Source organism: Dryobates pubescens, chromosome Z, assembly GCF_014839835.1.
Source record: "Dryobates pubescens isolate bDryPub1 chromosome Z, bDryPub1.pri, whole genome shotgun sequence".
Lineage (NCBI taxonomy): Eukaryota > Metazoa > Chordata > Aves > Piciformes > Picidae > Dryobates > Dryobates pubescens.
Genome location: NC_071657.1, coordinates 77447678 through 77472867, shown reverse-complemented (window position 1 = coordinate 77472867; position 25190 = coordinate 77447678). Strand labels below are relative to the sequence as shown.

Sequence of the window (25190 nt, the reverse complement as noted above, 5' to 3'; positions counted from 1 at the left end):
TCTCCTCTCTTCTCCATACAAACGCCCCCCCCAGCTCCCTCAGCCACTCCTCAGAGGAAGAATGAGGCTGAATTCCACAGATGTTTATGCCTTTGTTCTAACAAACCATACTTACACTTTGGCTACCCTCGAAAAGGAGCAAAGATTCCTGCCAACAAACACAGCAGTTGTAAAGCCTTTCTCTCCCCAAAGCTGCTCAGGGACAGCTCTGGGAAGTATTCGGACTTCAGAAGAGAACCAGATCATGTTCAGCGCTCCAGTGGAATGGTTGTTAACTGCATGACTCCACTCTTTAGGCCAACCAAGTCACTAACCCTACTCCCAGCAACAGAAGCTTTGGTGCTGACAAATCCAGACCTCTGCTGGACTGTCCACGGCCAAGGTGACTTGTTAGGAGCAGACGCTGGTCAGTTAGAGGGTAGAAAAGCTCTGCAGAGGGATCTTGACCAACTGGACAGATGGGCAGAGTCCAATGGCATGGCATTCAACAAGTCCAAGTGCCAGGTGCTGCACTTTGGCCACGGCAACCCCATGCAGAGCTACAGGCTGGGGTCAGAGTGGCTGGAGAGCTGCCAAACAGAGAGGGACCTGGGGGTGCTGATTGACAGCTGGCTGAACATGAGCCAGCAGTGTGCCCAGGTGGCCAGGAGTACCAATGGCATCCTGGCCTGTATTAGGAGTAGTGTGGCCAGCAGGAGCAGGGAAGTCATTGTGCCCCTGTACTCTGCATTGGTTAGGCCACACCTTGAGTCCTGTGTCCAGTTCTGGGCCCCTCAGTTTAAGAAGGACATCGAGACACTTGAACGTGTCCAGAGAAGGGCAATAAGGCTGGGGAGAGGCCTTGAGCACAGCCCTGTGAGGAGAGGCTGAGGGAGCTGGGGTTGTTTAGCCTGGAGAAGAGAAGGATCAGGGGTGACTTCATTGCTCTCTACAACTACCTGAAAGGTGGTTGTAGCCAGGAAGGGGTTGGTCTCTTCTCCCAGGCAACCAGCACCAGAACAAGAGGACACAGTCTCAAGCTGCACCAGGGGACGTTTAGACTCGAGGTGAGGAGAAAATTCTTCACTGAGCGAGTCGTTCGTCATTGGAATGTGCTGCCCAGGGAGGTGTTGGAGTCACCGTCCCTGGAGGTGTTCAAGAGGGGATTGGATGTGGCACTTGGTGCCACGGTCTAGTCATGAGGTCTGTGGTGACAGGTTGGACTTGGTGATCCTTGGGGTCTCTTCCAACCTTCAGGTTATCCTGAAGTAATTTGACTGTGCCAAGAAGGCCGTTCCAGGATGAAATCCACAGAGAGTACAGCAGCTTACACTAACCTGTGCTCCTTTTCACTGCTGGCAACTCAACTACTCCACCCTAAAAGCACAAGAGACTTCACATGGGACTTGAGTTTTCCTCACCATCTCCCTTCAAATGGCAATTTTCTCTGTAAATCACTCCCATTGATGGAACTCCTCACTGGTCATTAAAAAGAAATTAAAAAATCAGGGTGTTCTATGTGGTGGCAGCAAATTATTGTAAGAGCTGTTGAAAACCTGGAATTTAGCTCACATGTCCTCTCTAAATGATTCACTGTCTCATTTGTGACTAGTGAAGTGCAGAGCTATGCAGTTTGTGCTTAAGCTTGGTTTTAAAAGAGTTGCAAATGCAAATCCATCCTTACTTTCCATGAAATTTTAGGAATCATTTGGATTTCCACTTAGCTCTTAGAAAACAACCAAACCACAAACCTCAGTAACTGTTGTGTCCTTTGCCAGAATAAATCTCAACTAGCCACTGATTCTATCCTAGTATGAAATACCTCTCTAAATGTACTTTGTCTCTTCTCCTCTCTGTATCTCTCAGAACCATGTGTTCAGGGCAGAGACAGCTTTGCTTATTTACTGTTCAGTCTGAGAGACTGGAATGAGGGGGAATTAAAAAACCTCATCCCCTTCTTTAGCATTCTCTGGATACCCCCAGCAAAGGAGTGTTTGTGCCAAGAGAAAATTTGTGCTTGGAAGGGACCTTCAAGATCATCCAGTTCCAACCCCTTGCCATTGGGCAGGGACACCTCCCACCAGCCCAGGTTGCTCAAGGTCTCATCCAGCCTGGCCTGCAACACCTCCAGGAAGGGGACATCCACAGCCTCCCTGGACAACCTGTGCCAGTGTCTGCCCACCCTCACTCTCAACAATTTCTTCATCTCCAATCTCAATCTCCCCTCTCCCAGCTCAAAGCCATTGTCCCTCATCCTGGCACTCCCAGCCCTTGTCCAAAGTCCCCCTCCCCAGCTTTCCTCTAGCCACCTTCAGATACTGTAAGGCTTCTCTAAGGTCTCCCTGGAGCCTTCTCTTCTGCAGGCTGCACAGCCCCAACTCTGCCAGCCTGGCCCCACAGCAGAGCTTCTGCAGCCCTCTGAGCGTCTTGGTGGTGGCCTCCTCTGGAGCCTCTCCAGCAGCTCCAGATCTCTCCTGTGGTGGTGTCCCCACAGCTGGACACAGTCCTGCAGGGGAGGTCTCTCCAGAGCAGAGCAGAGGGGCAGGATCCCCTCTCTCCAGGTCTGGCCACACTGCTTTGGATGCAACCCGGGCTGCCCTTGGCCTTCTGTGCTGCCAGTGCCCATTGCTGGCTCCTGTCCAGCTTCTCCTCCCACCAGCACCCCAAGGTACTCTGCAGAGTTGCTCTCAGTCTCATCATCCCCAGCCTGAGGATTGTCCTGACCCAGATGCAAGACTTTGCACACTGCCTTATTGAACCCTATGGGATTCTCCTGAGCCAACTTCTCCAGCCTGTCCAAATCCCGATGGATTGATCCTGTCCCTCAGTCCTGTCAGCCTCGGTACTCAGCTTGGCATCATCTGCAAACTTGCTGAGGGTGCCCTCAACCTCTCTATATCACAGGTCCCACTTTGGAACCCTGAGGGACACCACTGGTCACCTTTGTCCCTCTGGGCCTCAAGCCATTGCATATAGAGTCATAGAACTGTCAAGGGTTGGAAGGGATTTCAAGGATCATCCAGTTCCAACCCCACTGCCATGGGCAGGGGCACCTCATGATACATCAGGCTGCTCACAGACACATCCAGCCTGACCTTAAACACCTCCAGGGATAAGGCTTCCACCACCTCTCTGGGCAACCTGTGCCAGTGTTTCACCACCCTCATGGGGAAGAACTTCTTCCTAACATCCAATCTGAATCTACCCACTTCTAGTTTTGCTCCCCCCCCCCCAGTCCTATCACTGCCTGACACCCTAGAGAGTCCTTCCCCAGCTTTTTTTGTAGCCCACTTCAGATCCTGGAAGGCCACAATAAGGTCTCCCTGGAGCCTTCTCCTCTCCAGACTGAACAACCCCAACTCTCTCAGTCTGTCTCCATATACGTGGGGTATTTACAGCTGAGAATGCCTGCAGACTGACATTTCAGATTCCTGCAAGGAACCTGACCTTAAATATTGTGTAGCTATCTCGAGTTCTGATTTTAGGAAAGTTAACCTTGAGCAAGTGAAACTCAAAGGGAGAGATACTGCCCATCTTGCTCCTCAGATACATTTGAGATGCTTTGCTTGCCCCATGAGTGCTTTTCCATAGATCATAGAGTCACAGAATGGTAGGGCTTGGAAGTGACCTCTCGAGATCCTACAGCCCAAGCCTCCTGCCAAGGAAGGGTCACCTGGAGAAGGTCCCACAGGAATACATCCAGGCAGATGTTGCATGTCTCCAGAGATGGGGACATCTGGTTCCCTGTACCCTTGTAGCTCACAGCAGGTTGGAGCTGATCTCAAAATCACTCAGGTTTATAACCCCCAGCTCTCTTGTGCCCAGTGGAGTTCACTGGTGGAGTTCATTCTGACCATCTGTCGTGGTTCTTTCTGAGCGTTCCCATGTTGTGAAATTAAAGTCACAAATGAGGCCAAGTATCAAAAGCCAGGCTGTTTATTAACAGATTAAGGGCACAGAACTTCTAGAAGAAGGGAGAGAGAGAGAGGAAAAATGAAGAGAGAGAGAGAACAGGAAAGGAATCATATTAGGGTATTGAGGAAAAACCATATTAACCACCACCCCCAGCCCCAAGGTGATTTGGGTCTGAGGAAGGGTGCTGCCACTTTGGCTTGGAGGAAGTGTCCTCTTTGCTGGCTTGTGCCAGGAGGAGGGGAGGGAAAGATCCCAAAGTCCAAGTCCTTCTCTAAGCAGCTTCCAACATGTGGTGCTTTCAGTCAAGACGTCTTTTCCCTTCTCCAGGAATGCTGCTTCTTTTTACAGCAGGCAAAACCTAGAGCATGGTGATGGTGGTGGTGGTGGTGATGATGGTGGTGGTGGTGGTGATGGTGGTGGTGATGGTGGTGGTGGTGGTGGAGAGAGGGTTCCTGGACTGCTTCCAGGCTGGATGTTCATGGTGATGGTTTTTCTCTCTCTGTCCCAAGCTGCTAAGGCTCAGTGTCTTTTATTCAGTGAATGGCAGCTCCCCCTGGCCCACACTCCAGTCACTTTAGTGCTTATGTGACTGCCAGGTGTGCTAGCAGTGGGCAGAGCTGAGCCAGCAGGCAGGTCCTTCTCAGCAATCTTAACTTCTTGTTGGACATTCCAGAGGGGCTTTTCACCATCCTCCTCCCTGGGCAGTTGTTGTCTGGGAGAGGAGCAAAGGTGATTTTTATCTTTGCTGATTCACACCAAGAGAGTCAAGATTTAGTCTCTTACACCATCTGGTTTGTGTGGGGCTGTGAGAAGTTTGCTTTAACTGCTGAATGCAGGGGTTGAGTGCCCACTGTCCGCAGATTTCTGCACAGTTGTGATCTGAGGCCCTGCAGCACCTCCTTTCGAACCTGCAGAGCTACTGTCTTGGTGTTGAATCTGCATTTTCCTGCTGTTTCTGGGAATTCCACTCCATTTTAGAGGCTTGCATCACTGACCTCTGCACAGGACTTTATTCCCTGGTTTTCCCTTGGCCCACACATCTCACAGTGGGTTCGTATTTAACATAAGTTCCATTTTCATCGCTCTTTTGGGGTGTTCTGTTGCGTTTTTTTCTGTGTGTTCAAGTTCATTCAATCATGTGCTGCTGGTGGAAGACTTCATAACATTTATTTGTGACATTGTGAGTTCTGTCAGCAGAGGGGGAAGTGAAGCAGTGGGGTGAAAAAGCAAAACCAAACCCACTTTTTTTTCCCCCACCTCCTGAATATTCTCTTAAATAGTTCTGCTTGCTCCTGCAGAAGCAGTGTATGACATTTCCTGCCTGTTTCTCACTGGTTTTGTGTTTCTCCAAGTAATTATTTGTAAATTCACTTTACATACAAGCTGCTGAATCACTGCAGAGAGGCTTAAGGTGTTTGGTTCACCTTCATGGTCGATGTGGAGCATCAAAAGGCAGGGAGGAAGAGGGGCTTTTTGTGATGGTTTTAACTAAATCTGTGTGTTTGGGTTTTGTTGTTGGTTTCTTTTCTTTTCTTTTCTATTTTTTTTATTCCCCTTCAAGTTTCAGACCCAGAGCTTACGTCTCTCAGAGCTGCACAGAAAATCTCACCTATGGAGAGGCATAGTCAGTGTCACCTTAATAGAAGGACGTGAGCTTAAAGCCATGGATGCCAATGGACTGAGTGACCCTTATGTGAAGTTCAGGTTGGGACATCAGAAGTACAAAAGCAAGGTAATGCCAGCTGGAACCCCAAACTGCCTGTGTTTGAGATGTTGTCTTCTTTGTGTTTGTATTTCTTTTTCTTTTCGTGGCTTGCATGGCTGTTTTAAAAGAATCATAGAATTTTGTGGGTTGGAAAAAAGGCCTCTAAGATCATGGAGCCCAACCGTCAGCCTCAGACCACAGCGACAAGTCCTGTCCTGGGCTGCATCCAGAGGACACCAAAGCATGGTTGGGAGGAAGCCATGCATGATTGAAGGAAGCCTATCCACTGAGTGATCATAGAATCATAGAATCAGCCAGGTTGGAAAAGACCTCAGAGATCATCAAGTCCAAACTGTTACCTAACACCTAGCACCACCTGACAACTAAACCCTGGCTCCAAGGGCCACATCCAATCCTTTTTTGAACACCTCCAGGGATGGTGACTCCACCACCTCCCTGGGCAGCACATTCCAATGGCCAGTTACTCTTTCTGTGAAGAACTTTCTCCTCACCTTGAGCCTAAACCTCCCCTGGTGCAGCTTCAGACTGTGTCCTCTTGTTTTGGTGTTCTGGGAGAAGAGACCAACCCCCATCTGGCTACAACCTCCTTTCAGGTAATTGTAGAGAGAAGCACTTAATAGACTGCCCAAAGAGACAGTGGAGTCTTCATCTCTGGAGACACTCAAACCCCACCTGTGCAATCTAGGAAGAAGTTCTATACAGAGAGAGTGATTGCCCATTGGAATGGGCTGCCTGGGGAGGTGGTGGAATCACCATCATTGGAGGTGTTCAGGAGGAGACTTGATGGGGTGCTTGGTGCCATGGGTTAGTTGTTTAGGTGGGTTGGATTGGTTGATGGGTTGGACACGATGATCTTGAAGGTCTCTTCCAACCTGGTTTATTCTAGGTATGTATTCTATGTATCTGCTCTATGTGAGCCTGCTCTGGAAGGCAGGTTGCGATGGATGATCTCCAGAGATCCCTTCCAACTCAGCCAGCAGTGCCCTCCTGCAGCCCAGCAGGCAGCTGTGTGCTGGGCTGCAGCCAGAGGAGTGTGGGCAGCAGGGCAAGAGAGGGGATTCTGCCCCTGGACTCTGCTCTGCTCAGACCTCGCCTCCAATCCTGCCTATAGTTCTGGTGTCCCCAGCACAAGAAGGACACAGAGCTGCTGGAGAGAGTCCAGAGGAGGCCACAAAGATGATCCAAGGACTGGAGCAACTCTGCTGTGAGGACAGGCTGAGGGAGCTGGGGGGTGTTCAGCCTGGAGAAGAGAAGACTTCAGGAGGACTTTTTTGCTGAAGGGAGCCTACAAGAAGGCTGCAGAGGGACTTTTCCTGAGGGTGTCTGAGACAGGACAAGGGGGAATGGTTTGAAGCTGAGGCAGATTAGGGTTAGAATAGAACAAAATAGAATAGAATAGAATAGAATAGAATAGAATAGAATAGAATAGAATAGAATAGAGTAGAATACACCAGGTTGGAAGAGACCTTCAAGATCATTGCGTCCAGCCTATCATCCAACACCACCTAAACAACTAACCCATGGCACCAAGCACCCCGTCAAGTCTCCTCCTGAACACCTCCAATGATGGCGACTCCACCACCTCCCTGGGCAGCCCATTCCAATGGGCAATCACTCTCTCTGTATAGGCTGGAGCTGAGGAAGAAGTTCTTCAGTGTGAGGCTGGTGAAACTCTGGAACAGGCTGCCCAGAAAGGCTGTGGCTGCCTCCTGCCTGAGGGTGTCGGAAGGCCAGGCTGGATGAGACCTTGAGCAGCTGAGTCTAGTTGAGAGGGGTCCCTGGGCATGGCAGGGAGGTTGGAGGAGATGATCTCTGAGGTCTCTTCCCACCTGGGTCCTTCTGTGATTTTATGTCCTGAAGTGCAATGTCCAAACAGTTCTTGAACAACTCCAGGGTTGTTGAAGGATGATGAAGACCTGTGGCTGTATTAATTATCTGTCAGTGCATCTGGAGTTTTGGTTAGAATACATAGAACAGACCAGGTTGGAAGAGACCTTCAAGATCATCGCGTCCAACCCATCAACCAATCCAACACCGCCCAAACAACTGGCCCATGGCACCAAGCAAGATGTTTATTTATATTTCATTTTAAATAAAAATGCTAGTAGATGGGGAAGAGTGTGGCACAGAAAAATGCAGGGTGAGAGGGAGGCACACCTGATAGGCCATACAGCCTTGGCTGGCTTTTGTTTGCCTATTGTGGGTCATTCTTGACAGGGAATGGAAGTAGCCTGAGAGAGTTGGGGCTGTTCAGCCTGCAGAAGAGAAGGCTCCATGGAAACCTTAGAGCAGCCTTCCAGTACCTGAAGGGGCTACAGAAGAGCTGGGAAGGGACTTTTGACAAGGACTTGCAGCACTAGGGCAAGGGAGAATGGTTTGAAACTAGAGCAGGGTAGATCTACATTGGACATTAGGAAGCAGTTTTTTACTATGAGGTAGGAAGAAGAGGTTGCCCATCTGTGGGGACATTCAGGGTCAGGTTTGATGGGGCTCTGATCAACCTGATCTAGTTTGGGATGCCCCTGCTGACTGCAGGGAGGTTGAAGTAGATGACCTCTAGAGAGCCCTTCCAACCCAGACCGTTCTCTGACAAGTTGATACCACTTCTCTGCCTTTGTGTATTGATGCCAGTTGCCTCTTGGATCCTCTGCATGGTCATGTCCAACACTTATGTTGTGTTCTGACTTCCCTCAATGTGTCCTTACAGAAAATCTAATGAAAATTTTGTAGAGAGGATTGATCAAGTCTGAGCATTAACTCAACACTATCAAGTCTACTGCTAAACCACTGTTCCCTGCATGGCTTTTAAATGCCTCCAGGGATGCTTTCTTGCTATTATTTTGTGTTTCCCCAATTCCTGGTGGTTTGAAAACTGCTGTTGGTGGAAGATACCGAGATGGCTGATGGTGCACATGACCTTCCTCTCTCACAGGCTGTGGCAGTCCCTGTGGTTTTCACAGCCAAAGGGCAAAGTAAGGAAGAATCATAGAATGCCTCAGGTGGGAAGGGACCTCAGAAATCATTTACTCCAACCTTCCCACCATGCCCAGGGACATCTCTCAACTAGGCTCAAGGCCTCATCCAGCCTGGCATTGATAGCCTCCCTGGGCAGCCTGCTCCACACTCTCACTACCCTCATACTGAAAAACCTCTTCCTAAGATCCAGTCTAAACCTCTCCCTCAGCCACAAGCCTGCAGATGCCATGTTTGCAGACCACTGAGCCCACCTTAGGGCCTCTTCATGTGAAATTAGGAGACATCAAGTTTCATGCTTTTTGTGACTTAAAAAAAAGTATAAGGTTTCTGACTTTTCATCCTCTCTGATTTTTATTTCCTCCCCTCCACCCTCCATTATTTCAAGCCAGTGGAACTGGTGGATGTAGAAAGCAGCGACTACTTCATAGGGGAGGCAGCAGACAGTTTCCTTTCTTGCTCAGGACAGATGTGACTACTGTGACTACTGCAAAACCTGCAAGCTTTCTGTTCTGCAGAGAGTGGTCAGAAGTACAGGGACTGAAATCCATTGAAGTCACTTCTTTTGTCAGAAGTGACTGGACTGGAAATGATTGAGAAAGCTGCTTTCATCTGAGTTGCAAAGGAAAGGATGTAAAACACAGTTTTTTAAAAGAAAAAGAGGCATTAATCCATGAAAAGTAAACCACAGAATCATCTTCCTCCCAGTATTAGTGCAGCTGGGGGAAGAGGACATGGTAAAATTGTTCAAGTACTGAGTCACCATCCACTTGTCATTGCAGGTGCTTTGTTTTCATACAATGATAGAATTGTCAGGGTTGGAAGGGACTTAAAGGCTCATCCAGTTCCAACCCCCCTGCCATGGGCAGGGACACCTCACACTAGATCAAGCTACCCAGAGCCACATCCAGCCTGGCCTTAAACACCTCCAGGGATGAGGCTTCCACCACCTCCCTGGGCAACCTGTGCCAGTGTCTCGCCACCCTCCTGGGGAAGAACTTCTTCCTAACATCCAATCTGAATCTATCCACTTCCAGTTTTGCTCCATTCCCCCCAGTCCTATCACTCCCTGACACCCTAAAAAGTCTCTCCCCAGCTTTCCTGTAGCCCCCTTCAGGTACTGGAAGGCCACAAGAAGGTCTCCTTGGAGCCTTCTCCAGACTGCACAGCCCCAACTCTCTCAGTCTGCCTCCACTGGAGAGGTGCTGCAGCCCTCTGCTCCTCCTTGTGGCCCTTCTCTGAACTCCTTCCAGCACCTCCAGACCCTTCCTGGAACAGAGGCTCCAGAAGTGGACCCAGGGCTCCAGGTGGGGTCTCACCAGAGTGGAGCAGAGGGAAAGAATCACCTCACTTGCCCTGCTGGCAATGCTTCCCTTGATGCAGCCCAGGCTCTGGTTGGCTCTCTGAGCTGCAAGTGCTGCAGCAGTGCACTGCTGGCTCATGTTGAGCTTCTCATCCACCAGCACCCCCAAGTCCTTTTCTTCTGGTCTGCTCTCAAGCCAGTCCCTGCCCAGCCTATATCAGTGCTTGGGATTGCCCCAGCCCAGCTGCAGGACCTTGCATTTGATCTTATTGAAGCTCTTGAAGTTGTCATGGGCCCAGCTCTGCAGCCTGACCAGGTCCCTCTGGATGGATCCCTTCTGTCTAGCCTTTCTGCCACACCGCAGTTTGGTGTCATCAGCAAACCTGCTGAGGGTGCACTCAATGCCACTGTCCATGGCACCAACAAAGATGTTTGCCTTCAGGCTCCGACACATAGCTTTGCAGCTGACACTTACAAGAGGGCATAATTATTCTGCAGGGGGAAAAAAAAACAAAGAAAAAAGATCCATTCCTCCATTCCCAGGGTAAATCCTTTGTTCAGGAGGCTTTTGAAGGTGACAGGTTGCAGGGGCTTGGGGGTTGCTGTTGTGTCAGAGAAGGGTGAGAGAATTTGCCACGTTAGTTCATTGCTAAATTACTACTTCTTAACTCTCCCTGCTTAAGATGCTCACACTGCCAGTGGCAAATACTTCCTGAGCAGGACAACAGGGATCAGATTTGCCATGCAGGGAAGTGTGTGCCCTGCACCACACAAATATGACGTTCTTTATTGCTCTCCTTTCAGATTGTGCCAAAAACTTTGAATCCTCAGTGGAGGGAGCAGTTTGACTTTCATCTCTATGAAGAACGAGGTGGAATTATTGATATCACCGTGTGGGACAAAGATGCTGGCAAAAGGGATGATTTTATTGGCAGGTTTGTGCAATTACAACCTCCTTGCACCTCAGGGATGAGAGCAGATGATTAAAATGAACCTTGCCATTGAAGCTATTTCTTATGGCCATTTGTTCTTGCTTCTTTTCTTTGTTTTCTATCTTTCTTTGGTTTTTTTTTCTTAAAGGTAGGGAAGATTTTTTTTTTCATACACACAAATCCCACCACAGTTTGCTGCAATTCTTTCACTTGGGTAGTGTAAAAATCCTTTTGATTGTCCAGTAGGTGGCAGCTTTTACCAATGGATAGGTTTTTCCAACCTAAAAAAAAAACCAAAAATCCCAGGTTTAGAACAATAATCAAGATGCAGGAGGTCCCATGCAAGCAGTGTCCAGCATGCAAGAGAAATAACTCTTGTGACCTGCAATGGGCTCATGGGGCCAAAATGATGCCCTTTATTTTGTTAATCTATTTGTTGAATGAAGTGAGAGTCTTCAAGGACTAGCACACAGCTTTGGGGGCAAAGAAATAAGGAGCATTCACCCTGATTTATCTTCAGGGATTCATCTTTTGGATCTGCCTTAGAGACTCAAGGAATAGATTTGTGTGGTTGTGCTCCATTTTACTGTGCAGGACGGAGAAAGATGCTGTTTGTTTTTTTAAGAGTGCCATGGAGTGTTTAGCTTAGCTGATAGTGAGGGTAAAAAAAAGCTGCCTTGTGCTTATAGGTGCTATGAAGCAGGTGCTCTTTGGAAACTCAGACATTTGTTTATATTGTACTTTAATCAATGTCCACATGGTCACCACCCTCCATGTGCAGATCTCCTTCCTAATGTCCAACCTAACCCTGTCCTGCTCTACTTCCAAACCACTGTCCCTTGGTGTAGCCCCACAGCCCCTTCTCAACAGTCCCTTCCCAGCCTCTCCTGCCTCCCCTGCCTCCTCTGCTCCCCTGCAGAGACTGACATGAGCTCTGAACTCTGCCTGCAGCCTTCCCTTCTGCAGGCTGCACAGCCCCAGCTCTGCCAGCCTGGCCCCACATCACAGCTTCTGCAGCCCTCTCAGCATCTTGCTGGCCTCCTCTGGAGCCTCTCCAGCAGCTCCAGGGCTCTCCTCTGGTGGTGTCCCCACAGCTGGACACAGCCCTGCAGGGGAGGTCTCCCCAGAGCAGAGCAGAGGGGCAGGATCCCCTCTCTGCAGCTCTGGCCACACTGCTTTGGATGCAGCCCAGGCTGCCCTTGGCCCTCTGTGCTGCCAGTGCCCATCGCTGGCTCCTCTCCAGCTTCTGCCCCCACAGCACCTCCAAGTTGGTCCCTGCAGAGCTGCTCTCAATCTCATCATCCACCAACCTGGATTGATAGCAAGAATCACCCTGACCCAGGTGCATTTTGCCTCATGAGGTACTACTCTCCAGCCTGCCCAGGTCCCTCTGGATGGCTCTCATTCCATTCTTCAATCTTATCAAGTACACCACTCAGCTTGGTGTCATCTGCAGACTTGCTGAGGGTGCCTTATTCCCACTGAGATATGAAGATATTGAACAGCACAGGTCCCACTATAGACCCCTGAGGGACACCACTGATCACCCATCTCTATGTGGACATGGAGCACTACCCACTGCTATGTGGATTTGTTGGAATATTGGTTGTAGGGACCTTGACAGGCTGCAGAGGTGTGCCCATGACAACGTCTTGAGGTTCAACAAGGCCTAGTACAAGTCCTGCATCTGGGTCAGAGCAATCCCAAGCACTGATATAGGCTGGGCAGGGACTGGCTTGAGAGCAGACCAGAAGAAAAGGCCTTGGGGGTGCTGGTGGATGAGAAACTCAACATGAGCCAGCAGTGTGCACTTGCAGCTCAGAGAGCCAACCAGAGCCTGGGCTGCATCAAAGAAGCATAGCCAGCAGGGCCAGGGAGGTGATTCTTCCCCTCTGCTCCCCTCTGGTGAGACACCACCTGGAGTACTGCATCCAGTTCTGGAGCCTCTGTTCCAGGAAGGGTCTGGAAGTGCTGGAAGGTGCCCAGAGAAGGGCCATGAGGATGAGCAGAGGGCTGGAGCTGCTCTGCTATGAGGACAGACTGAGGGAGATGTGGCTGTGCTGTCTGGGGCAGAGAAGGCTCCGAGGAGACCTTCTTGTGGCCTTCCAGTACCTGAAGGGGGCTACAGGAAAACTGGGGAGGCACATTTTGGAGTGCCAGGGAGTGATAGGGCTGGAAGAGATGGAGCAAAACTGGAAGTTGATAGATTCAGACTGGATGTTAGGAAGAAGTTCTTCCCCAGGAGGGTGGTGAGAGACTGGAATGGGTTGCCCAGGGAGGTGGTGGAAGCCTCATCCCTGGAGGTGTTTAAGGCCAGGCTGGATGTGGCTGTGAGCAGCCTGATCTAGTGTGAGGTGTCCCTGCCCATAGCAGTGGGGTTGGGACTGGATGATCCTTGAGGTCCCTTCCCACACTGACAATTCTATGATTCTAGGTGCTTTCACTGAGATACTGGTGCTCCCTGACTATCAGAATTACCTTTTTTGCTAGCTAAAATTGAGAATGGCAATTCCTCAGGCCAAGCCATGTGTTGTGGTTGTCAGTGTGGTAGTGTTTTCAGCAACCTTCCTTCCTCCCCCCCACCTCCCCCATTTAAGATAATGGCTTTTTCCAATTAAATTAGGTCAGTCAGGTAATACTCTGTGTTTATTTCCTACCATAAATTGTAGGAGCTCATAACACACCCTGAGTCTGTGGCAAACAAACAGCTTTAGTATTGACAGGACCACTTCTCAGAGATGTACACACAGTAGGACTTCATGTGATGAAAATCCTGTGGATGGGCTGAGATGTTTATAGCTGAGAGGGTTTGGTGGTGTGTGTTTTTTCCCCTTGCTTGCTTTCAGTTTGTGCAAATGGTAACAACTGTGGTAGCAGAATCAGAGAATGTGTGCAAGTCTGGAGCCCTCGGTGTAAGAAGGACCCTCAGTCATTGTTGAGTTGCTCAAATGTGTCCAGCAAGGCTGGGGAGAGGTTTGGAGCACAGCCCTGTGAGGAGAGGCTGAGGGAGCTGAAGTTGCTTAGCCTGGAGAAGAGGAGGCTCGGGGGAGACCTTATTGCTCTCTACAACTACCTGATTGGAGGTTGTAGGCAGGTGGGGGTCAGCCTTTTCTCTCTCCCAGGCAACCAGCACCAGAACAAGAGGACACAGTCTCAAGCTGCACCAGGGGAGGTTTAGGCATGATCTTAGGAAGAAGTTCTTCCTAGAAAGAGAGACTGGCCCTTGGAATGGGCTGCCCAGGGAGGTGGTAGGGTCAATATCCCTGGATGTGTTTAAGAAAAGCCTGGATGAGGCACTCAGAACCATGGTCTGGTTGATTGTATAGGGTTGGGTGATTGGTTGGACTTGATGATCTTGGATCTCTTTCAACCTGATTGATTCTGTGTGGTTTTGTGACATGAACCTGATGGAGGTCCAGAGGAGGGCCACAAGAATGATCAGGGAGTTGGAGCAGCTCTGCTACAAGGACAGGCTGAGGGAGCTGGGGGTGTTCAGCCTGGAGAAGAGAAGGCGCCAGGGAAACCTAACAGCAACTTGCCAGTACCTGAAGAGGGTTACAAGAAAGAGACCTTTTGCAAAGGCCTGAAGTGACAGGATGAGAGAAAATGGCTTCAAACTAGAGCAGAACACATCTAGATTGGGTATTAGGAAGTTCTTTACTATGAGGGTGGTGGGACACTGGAACAGGTTGCCCAGGGAGGTGGTTGAGGCTTCATCTGTGAAGATGTTCAACGTGAGGCTGGACAGGGCTCTGGGCAGCCTGATCTAGTGGAGGATGTCCTTGCTGACTGCAGGGGGGTTGGACTGGGTGAATTTTGGAGGTGCCTTCCAGCCTGGACTATTCTATGATTCTATAATCCCTCTTCAGTGTGTGCTTTCAGACACTTTCTCATTTCACCTTCTGTTGCTGCCTTATCTCTGGGTAATGCAACCCGCAATCAAATTCCTTTCCATGAGGATTTCCATGGAAAGCTTTGTCATTTGTCAAGCTCAATCTGAATGCAAAAATAGGTCTTCATATTCCCTTTCCCTGATACCCTTTTCCAGTCACTGTGAATAAAAATCACCAACAGCTGACAGCTCCACTCTGCACTGAGTTTCTCCTTTCCAGGCTGCCTCTAAAAGCTGGAAATACTTTGGTACAGACTCTACAGACTTGCTCTGTGTGCATTTGTGTTACACTAAATGTATGTTAACTTTCCCTGAGCACAGCTGAGTTGTTCTCTGTGACAGGCTTCGTAGATCTTGAGGCACACAAAGCGGGAATGGTTTGAAGCTGAGGGAGAGCAGGGTTAGACTGGAGCTGAGGAAGAAGTTCTTTAGTATAAGACTCTGGAATAGGCTGCCCAGGGAGGTTGTGGCTGCCTCCTCCCTGAGGGTGTTGAAGGCGAAGCTGAATGAGGCCTTGAGCACCTGAGTCTAGCTGAGAGGTGTCCCTAGGCATAGCAGGGATGGAGTGGATGATCTGTGAGGTCCCTTCCAACCTGAGCCATGCTGTTATTTAATACTCACCTGTTTTTGCTGCAAGTAAATCACCCCTGCATGGAGCCAAGGTACTGCAGTGATTAAAAGCACAGACAGCAGCTAAGTGTATGCAGGCAACACTACAGACCAAAATGAAGGTGAAATGATCTTAATCTTCATGTAATTATTTAACTTCCTTGTCATCTGCCTTCTTGAAGGCGATCCTGACTGTCACCTTTACCTCAATCAGCTAATAAATCCTGATGGTTGTTACACCTTTATGCAGAGCAGTAATCTGAACAAATTGGCTGCTGACAGAGGCAATAAATTGCCAAGAATGAGTGCTGTCAGAGAAACAAGTTGTTTCTGTGAACACACACACACACACACACACACACACAGACACAGAGGATAAAGTGAATCCCATGCCATGCAGGTTTGGTTGTTTTTTTATTCAGCTAAAGTGATTTCCAATCCAGTAGGGCAGGATTTATGGCATTATTTTATTGGTAGGGAAAAAAAAGTGTGTTTATCTTTAAAATGACACTGAATTTCACTCCTGTTTTGTGCCAGGGGATCACTGCTGACTTCATCTGTATCTGTTTTTGTCAGTATTTATGCACTTTATCATTTTTTGCCTCCCATCTGACGTGAATTGGGAACAGAAGAACTTTGGGTGTAGTACATTCATTAAAGACAGCTGTTAATTTTGTCTGCATCAAAGTGGATCTTCCAGCTGAGCATGAGGAGGAACTTCTTCGCTGTGAGGGTCACAGAGCTCTGGAACAGGCTGCCCAGAGAGGTTGTGGAGTCTCCTTTTCTGGAGACTTTCAAGCCCTGTCTGGTTCCACTCCTGTGTGACCTGTGCTGGATTCTATGGTCCTGCTCTGGCAGGGGGCTTGGACTCGATGATCTCCAGAGGTCCCTTCCAACCCCTAACATCCTGTGAGCCTGGGATAGTCTCCCTGAATGTTGTCATGAACATTCAGGTGGAATTTTGTGACCGTGTGGATGGGCACACACCAAATAATCATAGAATCATTCAGGCTGGAAAAGACTCTTGAGAGCGTCTGGTCCAACCATTAGCCCTCCTCTACCAAGTTCACCACGAATGGATGTGAAGACATAGAACCACAGAATCCTAGCATGCTAGGAGCTGGAAGGGATCTGTCCAAACCCCTGTCAATGAGGTTCACCCAGAGCAGGCTTCACAGAATTACATTCAAATGGGTTTGGAATGTCTCCACCACATCTCTGGGCAGCCTGCTCCAGGGCTCCATCACCCTTAAATTTGAGTAGTCCCTCCTCAAGTTTAGAGGAAATTCCTCAAGTTCTAGTTTGTGCCCCTTGCCTCTTGTCCTGTTGCTTGTGACACCCACCCTTGAAGTATTTTTAAGCATTTTTTTGGACCCCCTCTCAGTCTTGCACAGGCTAAAAGCCCTAAGAGAGGTTTCTAGTCATCATCTTTGTTTCCTCTCCAGCAAGTCCCTGTCTTTCTTGAACTGCAAGCCCAGAACTGGACCCAGGGCTCCAGAAGTGACCTCACCAGGGCAGAGCAGAGGGGGATGCAAACCTCCCTCAACCTGCTGGCCACACTCTTCTTGATGCACCCCAGGATGCCATTGGCCTTCTTGCCATGAGGGCACATTGCTGGCTCATGGTGAGCCTCTGTCCACCAGGTCTCTTCTCAGCAGGTCCCCCCTCACCTCTCCTGAGCCCTGGGATTGATCCTCCCAAGGTGCAGGAATCTGCACTTACCCTTGGTGACCTTCATGAGGTTCCTCTCTCCCAGCTCTCAGCCTGTCCCAGGGACACTGGATGACAGCACAGCCTCAGGGGCTGTCAGCCGCTCCTCTCAGTTTGGTGTCATCAGCAAACTGCCTGAAGGTCCTCTCTGTGCCTTCATCCAGGTCATTGATGAAGAGATTGGACAGGGCTGGACCTGGCAATGACCCCTAGGGAACACCACTAGTTAAAGACCTCCAACTGGATGGACTCTGTCACTGATCACATCCCTGTGAGCTCTGTCCTTCAGCCAGATAAAAACAAACAAAAAGTTAAACTAATGAAAACTGAATAGTTAGTTCTTCAGCACCTAATCTGCTATTGCATCTCTGTTTATTTTTTCACAGTAACATAAAACAAATGCAAGCAATGGAATCATAGACTGGTTTGGGTTGGAAGAAACTTTCCAGATCATTCAGTTCCAACCCCCCGAGCCATGGGCAGGGACACCTCCTGCTAGACCAGGTTGCTCCATGCCCCATCCAGCCTGGCTTTGAACACTTCCAGGATTGGAGTCTTCACAGCTTCCATGGGCAAACTGCTTCAGTGCCTCACCACCCTCCTGGGAAAGGATTTCCTCCTAATGTTTGATCTCAATCCAGATCCTTCCAGTTTGAAGCCTTTACCTCTTGTCCTGTCACTCCACACCTTTATCTAAAGTCCCTCTTCAGCTCTTCTGTAACTTGGAAGGCTGTTGCAAGGAGTTCCTGGAGCCTTCTCCTCTCCAGGCTGAACTCCCCAAACCCTCCCTCAGAGCAGAGGGCTTCCAGCCCTGCCAGCACTGCTGTGCTCTCCTCTGGCCCTGCTCCACCAGGTCCTGTCTGTGCTGAGCACTCCAGAGCTGCCCCAGCACTGCAAGGAGGTCTCACCAGAGCACAGCAGAGGGGCAGAATCCTCTCCCTGCCCCTGCTGCCCACGCTGCTGGGGATCAGCCCAGGGCAGGGCTGGCAGTGCTTGGTGCTGGCTCCTCTCCAGATTTGCATCCCCAGCACCCCCATGTCCTTCTCTCCTCAGGGCTGTTCTCCATCCATTCTCTGACCAGCTTGGATTTGTGCTTAGGGTTGCCCCAACCCCAGAGAAGGACCTTGCCCTAAGCCTTGTTCAATGTCATGAGGTTCACACAGGCTGACCTCTCCAGCCTATCCAGCCTCTGGGTGATATCCCTTCCCTTCAGCATGTTGACCACACCACACAGCTTGGTGGTGGTGTCAAACTTGCTGGGGGTGCTTTGATCCCACTGTCCATGTCACCAGTAATCTGTCAAACAGCACTGGTCCCACCAGCAAACTCTACACCTCGTGCTCCTGCATGATTGATCTGTAAAGAGGAGGATACCCCTCTCAAAGTTCCACTCCAGAGTGAGATTTTTATGTAAAGACAGTTATGTCTTTGCTCATTTTTATATATATGTATTATTTTTTTTCCCACTAAAATTTATGTCTTCTCACTACAGGAGACTGAAGGTTATCAGAGAGAATGGAGTGGTGCTGTAAAACTGTTGGTGGTCTCTCCAACATGCATATAAATTTGAGTGAAGGGCACTAAATATGCTCCTGCTAACATTTCATCCCAGGTGGTGTGGAGACTGTGATTTCTTTTGAAACACTGGCAATTTTCTTTTTAAAAAGTGTTGTTGCCCAGTAAGGAGGTTTTAAACAAAGGGGTATCCACCAAGGAGTGGAGGGGAGTGGAGTTAACTCCAGTTTGGTGGCTGCTCACCAGTGGTGTGCCCCAGGGCTCAGTGCTGGGCCAGTTCTCTTTAATGTCTTTATCAATGATCTGGGCATTTGGGCTCCCTCTGTCAGTTTGCAGGTGACACTAAACTGGGTGGCAATGGTGATCTGCTGGAGGAAGGCTCTGCAGAGGGGCCTAGGCAGGCTGCATCCATGGGCTGAGGCCAGTGGGATGAGGTTGAACAAAGCCAAGGGCTGGGTCCTGCACTTAGAGAAGAGGGCTGCGGAGGAGCAGCTGAGGGAGCTGGGGGGGTTTGATGTGGAGAAGTGAAGGCTGAGGGAAACCTCATTGCTCCCTACAGCTCCCTGAAAGGAGGTTGGAGCCTAATGGGGGTTGAACTCTTCTCCCTAGTATTCATAGATAGAAGCAGAAATGGCCTCAAGTTTTGCCAGGGAAAGTCTAGGCTGGGCATTAGAAGAAACTTCTTCACTGAAAGGGGTCTCAAAACTTGGCACAGGCTGCCCAGGAAGGTGGTTGCATCCCCATGCTTGGATGTGTTTCAGAGATGTGGTGCTGAGGAACATGTTATAGCACCAGGCTTGCTAGAGTTAGAGAACAGTTGGACTGGTGATCTTAAAGGTGATGATTCTCTGTGTGTTTGTGGTTGTAGTAGTAACTGTGGAAGTCCATGTTAATGTCAAAGTTGATGAATCTTGGCATTTTCTCCACGTTGCAAAACTCTCTGGAGACAAAATGTGTTCTTCTTGGAGCCATGAGTATCTTTTATTATCCTGGTCTTTCAAATACTTCTTTTCACCTGAGGTTGTGAAAATTTCTGCATGTTGAAGTAACTTTGGAAGGATCGATACTAGCAGTGTGCCCAGGCATCCTGGCCTGCATCCGGAACAGTGTGGCCAGCAGGAGCAGGGAGGTCATTCTGCCCTGCACTGGTTAGGCCACACCTTGAGTCCTGTGTCCAGTTCTGGGCCCCTCAGTTTAGGAAGGAGGTTGACTTGCTGGAACGAGTCCAGAGAAGGGCAACAAAGCTGGGGAGGGCTTTGGAGCACAAGCCCTATGAGGAGAGGCTGAGGGAGCTGGGGTTGCTTAGCCTGGAGCAGAGGAGGCTCAGGGGTGACCTCATTGCTCTCTACAACTACCTGAAGGGAGGTTGTAGGCAGGTGGGGGTTGGTCTCTTCTCCCAGGCAGCCAGCACCAGAACAAGAGGACACAGTCTCAGGCTGCACCAAGGGAGGTTTAGGCTGGATGTTAGGAAGAAATTCTTCATAGAGAGAGAGATTGGCCATTGGAATGTGCTGCCTGGGGAGGTAGTGGAGTCACCAGAGTCTGGATGGGGCGCTTGGTGCCATGGTTTAGATCACAGTATCACAGTATCACAGTAACTAAGGTTGGAAGAGACCCCAAGGATCATCAAGTCCAACCTGTTCCAACAGACCTCACAACTAGACCATGGCACCAAGTGCCACGTCCAATCTCCCCTTGAACACCTCCAGGGATGGTGACTCCACCACCTCCCTGGGCAGCACATTCCAATGACGAACGACTCGCTCAGTGAAGAACTTTCTCCTCACTTTGAGTCTAAACCTCCCCTGGCACAGCTTGAGACTGTGTCCCCTTGTTCTGGTGCTGGTTGCCTAGGAGAAGAGACCAACCCCTTCCTGGCTACAACCACCTTTCAGGTAGTTGTAGAGGGCAATGAGGTCACCTCTGATCCTTCTCTTCTCCAGGCTAAACAACCCCAGCTCCCTCAGCCTCTCCTCACAGGGCTGTGCTCAAGGCCTCTCCCCAGCCTTGTTGCCCTTCTCTGGACACGTTCAAGTGTCTCGATGTCCTTCCTAAACTGAGGGGCCCAGAACTGGACACAGGACTCAAGGTGTGGCCTAACCAATGCAGAGTACAGGGGCACAATGACCTCCCTGCTCCTGCTGGCCACACTGTTCCTAATACAGGCCAGGATGCCATTGGCCCTCTTGGCCACCTGGGCACACTGCTGGCTCATGTTTAGGCAGGTGTCAATCAGTACCCCCAGGTCCCTGTCTGTTTGGCAGCTCTCCAGCCACTCTGACCCCAGCCTGTAGCTCTGCATGTGGTTGCCGTGGCCAAAGTGCAGCACCTGGCACTTGGACTTGTTAAATGCCATCCCATTGGACTCTGCCCATCTGTCCAGTCGGTCAAGGTCCCTCTGCAGAGCCTTTCCACCCTCTAACTGACTAACATCTGTTCCCAACTTGGTGTCATCTGCAAACTTGCTGATGACTGACTCAACCCCCTCATCCAGATCATCAATGAAGATGTTAAAGAGGATGGGGCCCAGCACTGATCCCTGGGGGACGCCACTAGTGCCTGGCTGCCAGCTGGATGTGGCACCATTCACCACCACTTTCTGGGCTCGGCCCTCCAGCCAGTTCCTAACCCAGCACAGAGTGTTGCAGTCCAAACCACAAGCTGACAGCTTAGCTAGCAGTTTACTGTGGGGGACGGTGTCAAAAGCCTTGCTGAAGTCCAGGTAGACCACATCCACAGGCCTCCCCACGTCCACCAGATGGGTCACCTGATCATAGAAGGAGATCAGGTTGGAGAGGCAGGACCTGCCCTTCCTAAATCCTAAATCCATGTTGGCTGGACCTGAGCCCTTGGCCATCCTTCAGGTGCACAGTTATTGCCGCCAGGATAATTAGATGATTAGATAGTGTTGGGTGATAGGTTGGACTCTATGATCTCAAAGGTCTTTTCCAATCTGGTTAATTCCAATTCTATTTTTAAGGTTAAGACTTAGATGTCTATGTGGTGCACTTTGAGCAGCTCAGTGCAAGCCCACAACTAGCAGCCCAGGTATGGGATGGTTTGTTGATCATACAGGACAACTAAAGGTAAATTATGGCAGATGCATTTCTCTGTGTAAAGTGAAGGTGTTGCCCAAAACTTTGCAGTCTAACACTGCTGCTGTCAGGCCTGCACTTGACAAACCCTGAGCTGTGCTGAGCTGCCTCCACTTCTGATTGTTTTCAAAGGTGTAAATACTGCATCTCCAGACCTGGCCTTCAGGTTTTCCACACCTTATTTGTTGCTACCATTACACATTTTGTCTTCTTTTCTGAATGCAGAGGCACTGCTGTTCTGCTGGAAAGTCCCCCCCAAAAAATTATGGGTTTGCTTTCAAATCTTCCATGCCTGTCTCTCACCAGATGTTTTATTATTTACAACTCTTAGTGACAGTTTTTTACCTTCTTGTAGTGATGCCACACTGATGAGATTCCACAAAGCATTTTGAAACATAGAGTGCTGCACATGAGCTGGATTGTTGTGTGTGGATCCTTCTGCTAACCCTTGTGTCTCCCACACATGGAAATGTGCTCCACTGTATGAAGTAAGCAATCTCCTTGGCAGCAGGAGTTATTGGAAACTCACTGTCATTGCAGGACAGGGGACATGGGCACAGGCTGGGAGAGTTGGGGCTGTTCAGCCTGGCGAAAAGAAGACTGCAGGGAGACCTTAGAGCAGCCTTACAGTACCTGAAGGGGCTCCAGGAGAGCTGGGGAAGGACTTTGAACAAGGGCTGGGAGTGCCAGGGGCAGTGGCTTTGAGCTGGGAGAGGGAAGACTGAGACTGGAGATAGAATCAGAATCATACTATAGTCCAGGCTGGAAGGGACCTCCAAAGCTCATCCAGTCCAACCTCTCTGCAGTCAGCAGGGACATCCTCAGCTAGATCAGGTTGCCCAGGGCCTCACTGAGCCTCACCTTGAATATCTCTGGGGATGGAGCCTCAACCACACCTCTCTGGGCAACCTGTTCCAGTGTTCCATCACCCTCATGATGAAGAACTTGTTCCTAACATCCAATCTAAATCTGGTCTTCTCCAGCTTAAATGAGTGAGAAATTCCTGACAGTGAGGGTGGTGAGACTCTGGTTGCCCAGGGAGATTGTGGATGCCCTCTCCCTGGAGCAAACTGGTTTAAAGAAGGTGCCCCTCTCTCCACCATAGGCTTTGTGTGGGGCTCTGTTGTTTCAATTCTCCCTCGTTATCTTTGCACTTAGAAACACCACACTGGCTCTCCCAAGAACTTCATGCCACTGCAGTCCTGCTTTTCTGAGCCCTCTCGTTTTCCTGCCACTGCTTTGCAGCATTTCCCCCTCTCCATTTGTTTCTTGGGCTTTTCCTGGAACATTGTACTCTGCTCATAAAGGAGATGGAGTCTCACAAATTGTAGCAGTTCATGCCTTGCTGCTTCTGATGTGTGTCCAGCTCAGTTCTAATTGCAGAATCTCACAGTTTCCTCTCCTTGGCATCCTTTGGAGCAGCATAGACCTGGATCACAGTGCAGTTAAAAGGCTGTCTTCCTGAACAAGTCATGATGATAATTAAGTTGCCTGGGTTGTAGCCAAGTGGTGCTTTTCTGTCCCTATCACTTAGGATTGTGCCAATTCCTCTTTTATGCTTTATTTTGTCATGTGAGAAAATGATCTTGCTATCTGCTGTCTCTCCCTTGCCTGGCCACCTGGCTTTTAAGAGGCCTTCTATGTCATGTAGCTACCTTTGTAATTCATTCATTAGCAAGGATATTTCACCAGGGTGCCAACGTGGTCTTACATTCCAGGTTCTGACAGAACTAGAGAGGGGAGGTGACTTTTACCTCTTAGACATGCTGATAATAAAATACTACATATAGTTCTGGCTTCCACACTTTAAAAAGGATGCAGGAGAATTTCACTGGATCAGAAAAGTTACCAAAAAAAAGTCATTTGAGGGCTGTAGGAGATGTGTTCCAAGGAAATGTATAGGGAGCTGAAGGTGTTTAGCATATCAAAAGGAAGATCAAGAAGAGATATGATTATGGTATATGAGTACCTTCACTAGCACAAGATACAGAGCACTGAAGGCTTTTTTTTTTCAACAGAGTAAAGAAAGGCATGAAAGGAACCATAGGCCAGGAATATTCAAATTAAAAATAAATCAGGGATGTATTTCTAAGGGTTTGGGCGATTAACAGAGTGAACAAGTGGAGGATTCTCCTCGAATCTTCAAATCTGCCTCCACGGGAGCTGTACCCTGTTTCTGCAGCCACTTCTCTGGCAGCTTCAGGCACTTTGTGTGGGGTTTCTCCCTTCTGAGCTTCTGAGGCCTGGTCACCCAGATCCACCCAGTGCCCAACCATCCCACAGTCACATCATAGTGGAGGCTGGATGGAAGGGACCTCTGGAGCTCACCCAGTCCAACCCCCCTGCTCCAGCAGGGCACCCACAGCAGCTTGTCCAGGAGCACAATGGCCGGCGGGGTTGGAAGCTCTCCACAGAAGGAGACTCCACAACTTCTCTGGGCAGCCTGCTCCAGGCCTCCAGCATCCTCACAGCAAAGAGTTTTTCCTGCCTGTTCAAATAGAACCTCCTGGGTTTGTGCCCCTTGCTCCTTGTCCTGTCCCTGGGCAACACTGCCAAGAGCCTGGCCCCAGCCTCTTGCCCCCCACAGCTCCTTTAGCTCTTGCTGAGCATTGCTCAGATCCCCTCTGGGGCTGCTCTTTTCCAGGCTGAACAGCCCCAGGCTCTCAGCCTTTGCTCCTCACAGAGCTGCTCTAGGACCCTCAGCAGCTTTGCAGCTTCTGCTGGACTCTCTTCAGCAGTTCCCTGTCCCTCTGGACTGGGAGAACCCAGAACCAGACATAGTACTCAGCCAGCATTGATTTAGGAGGGCCAGGTCCTGCCTCACCAACCTGATCTCCTTCTATGATCTGGTGACTGCCTGGTGGGTGTGGGGCAGGCTGTGGATGTAGTCTACCTGGACTTCAGCAAGGCCTTTGACACCGTCCCCCACAGCAAACTCCTGGCCAAGCTGTCAGCTCGTGGCTTGGACAGCAGCACTCTGTGCTGGGTTAGGAACTGGCTGGAGGGCCAAGCCCAGAGAGTGGTGGTGAATGGTGCCACATCCATCTGGCAGCCAGGCACCAGTGGTGTGCCCCAGGGATCAGTGCTGGGCCCCATCCTGTTCAACATCTTTATTGATTATCTGGATGAGGGGATTGAGACCATTATCAGAGGACACCAAGTTGTTGAGGTGGAACCTCCTGTGCTGCAGTTTCCATCCATTGCCCCTTGTCCTATGCCAGGGTGCAGTTGAGCAGCGTCTGTCCCCTCCCTCCTGACCCCTAGCCCTCAGCTATTGAAAGACATTGATCAGATCCCTCTCAGCCTTATTCTCTCCAGAATGAACAGCCCCAGGGAGGGCTCTCAGCCTCTCCTCACCAGGCAGTGCTCCAATCCCTCTGGCATCCTTGTAGCCCTCCCTTGGACTCTCTCCAGCAGATCCCTGTCCCTCCTGACCTGGGAAGCCCAGAGCTGGATGCAGTATTCCAGGTGAGGTCTCAGCAGGGCAGAGTAGAGGTGGAGGAGAACCTACCCTTTACATGAGTGCAGGCAACAAGAAGCA

General features: G+C 49.9%; 1 protein-coding gene across 1 annotated transcript in view; it reads left to right on the top strand.

Annotated features, from left to right (window-relative positions):
• Positions 1–25190, top strand: part of MCTP1 (multiple C2 and transmembrane domain containing 1) — a 292174-nt gene that overhangs the window by 86060 nt on the left and 180924 nt on the right. Inside the window, exons 7-8 of the mRNA XM_054178118.1 lie at positions 5456–5626; positions 10701–10831. Coding sequence (XP_054034093.1) covers positions 5456–5626; positions 10701–10831 — 302 coding nt within the window. The remainder of the gene's footprint in view (positions 1–5455; positions 5627–10700; positions 10832–25190) is intronic.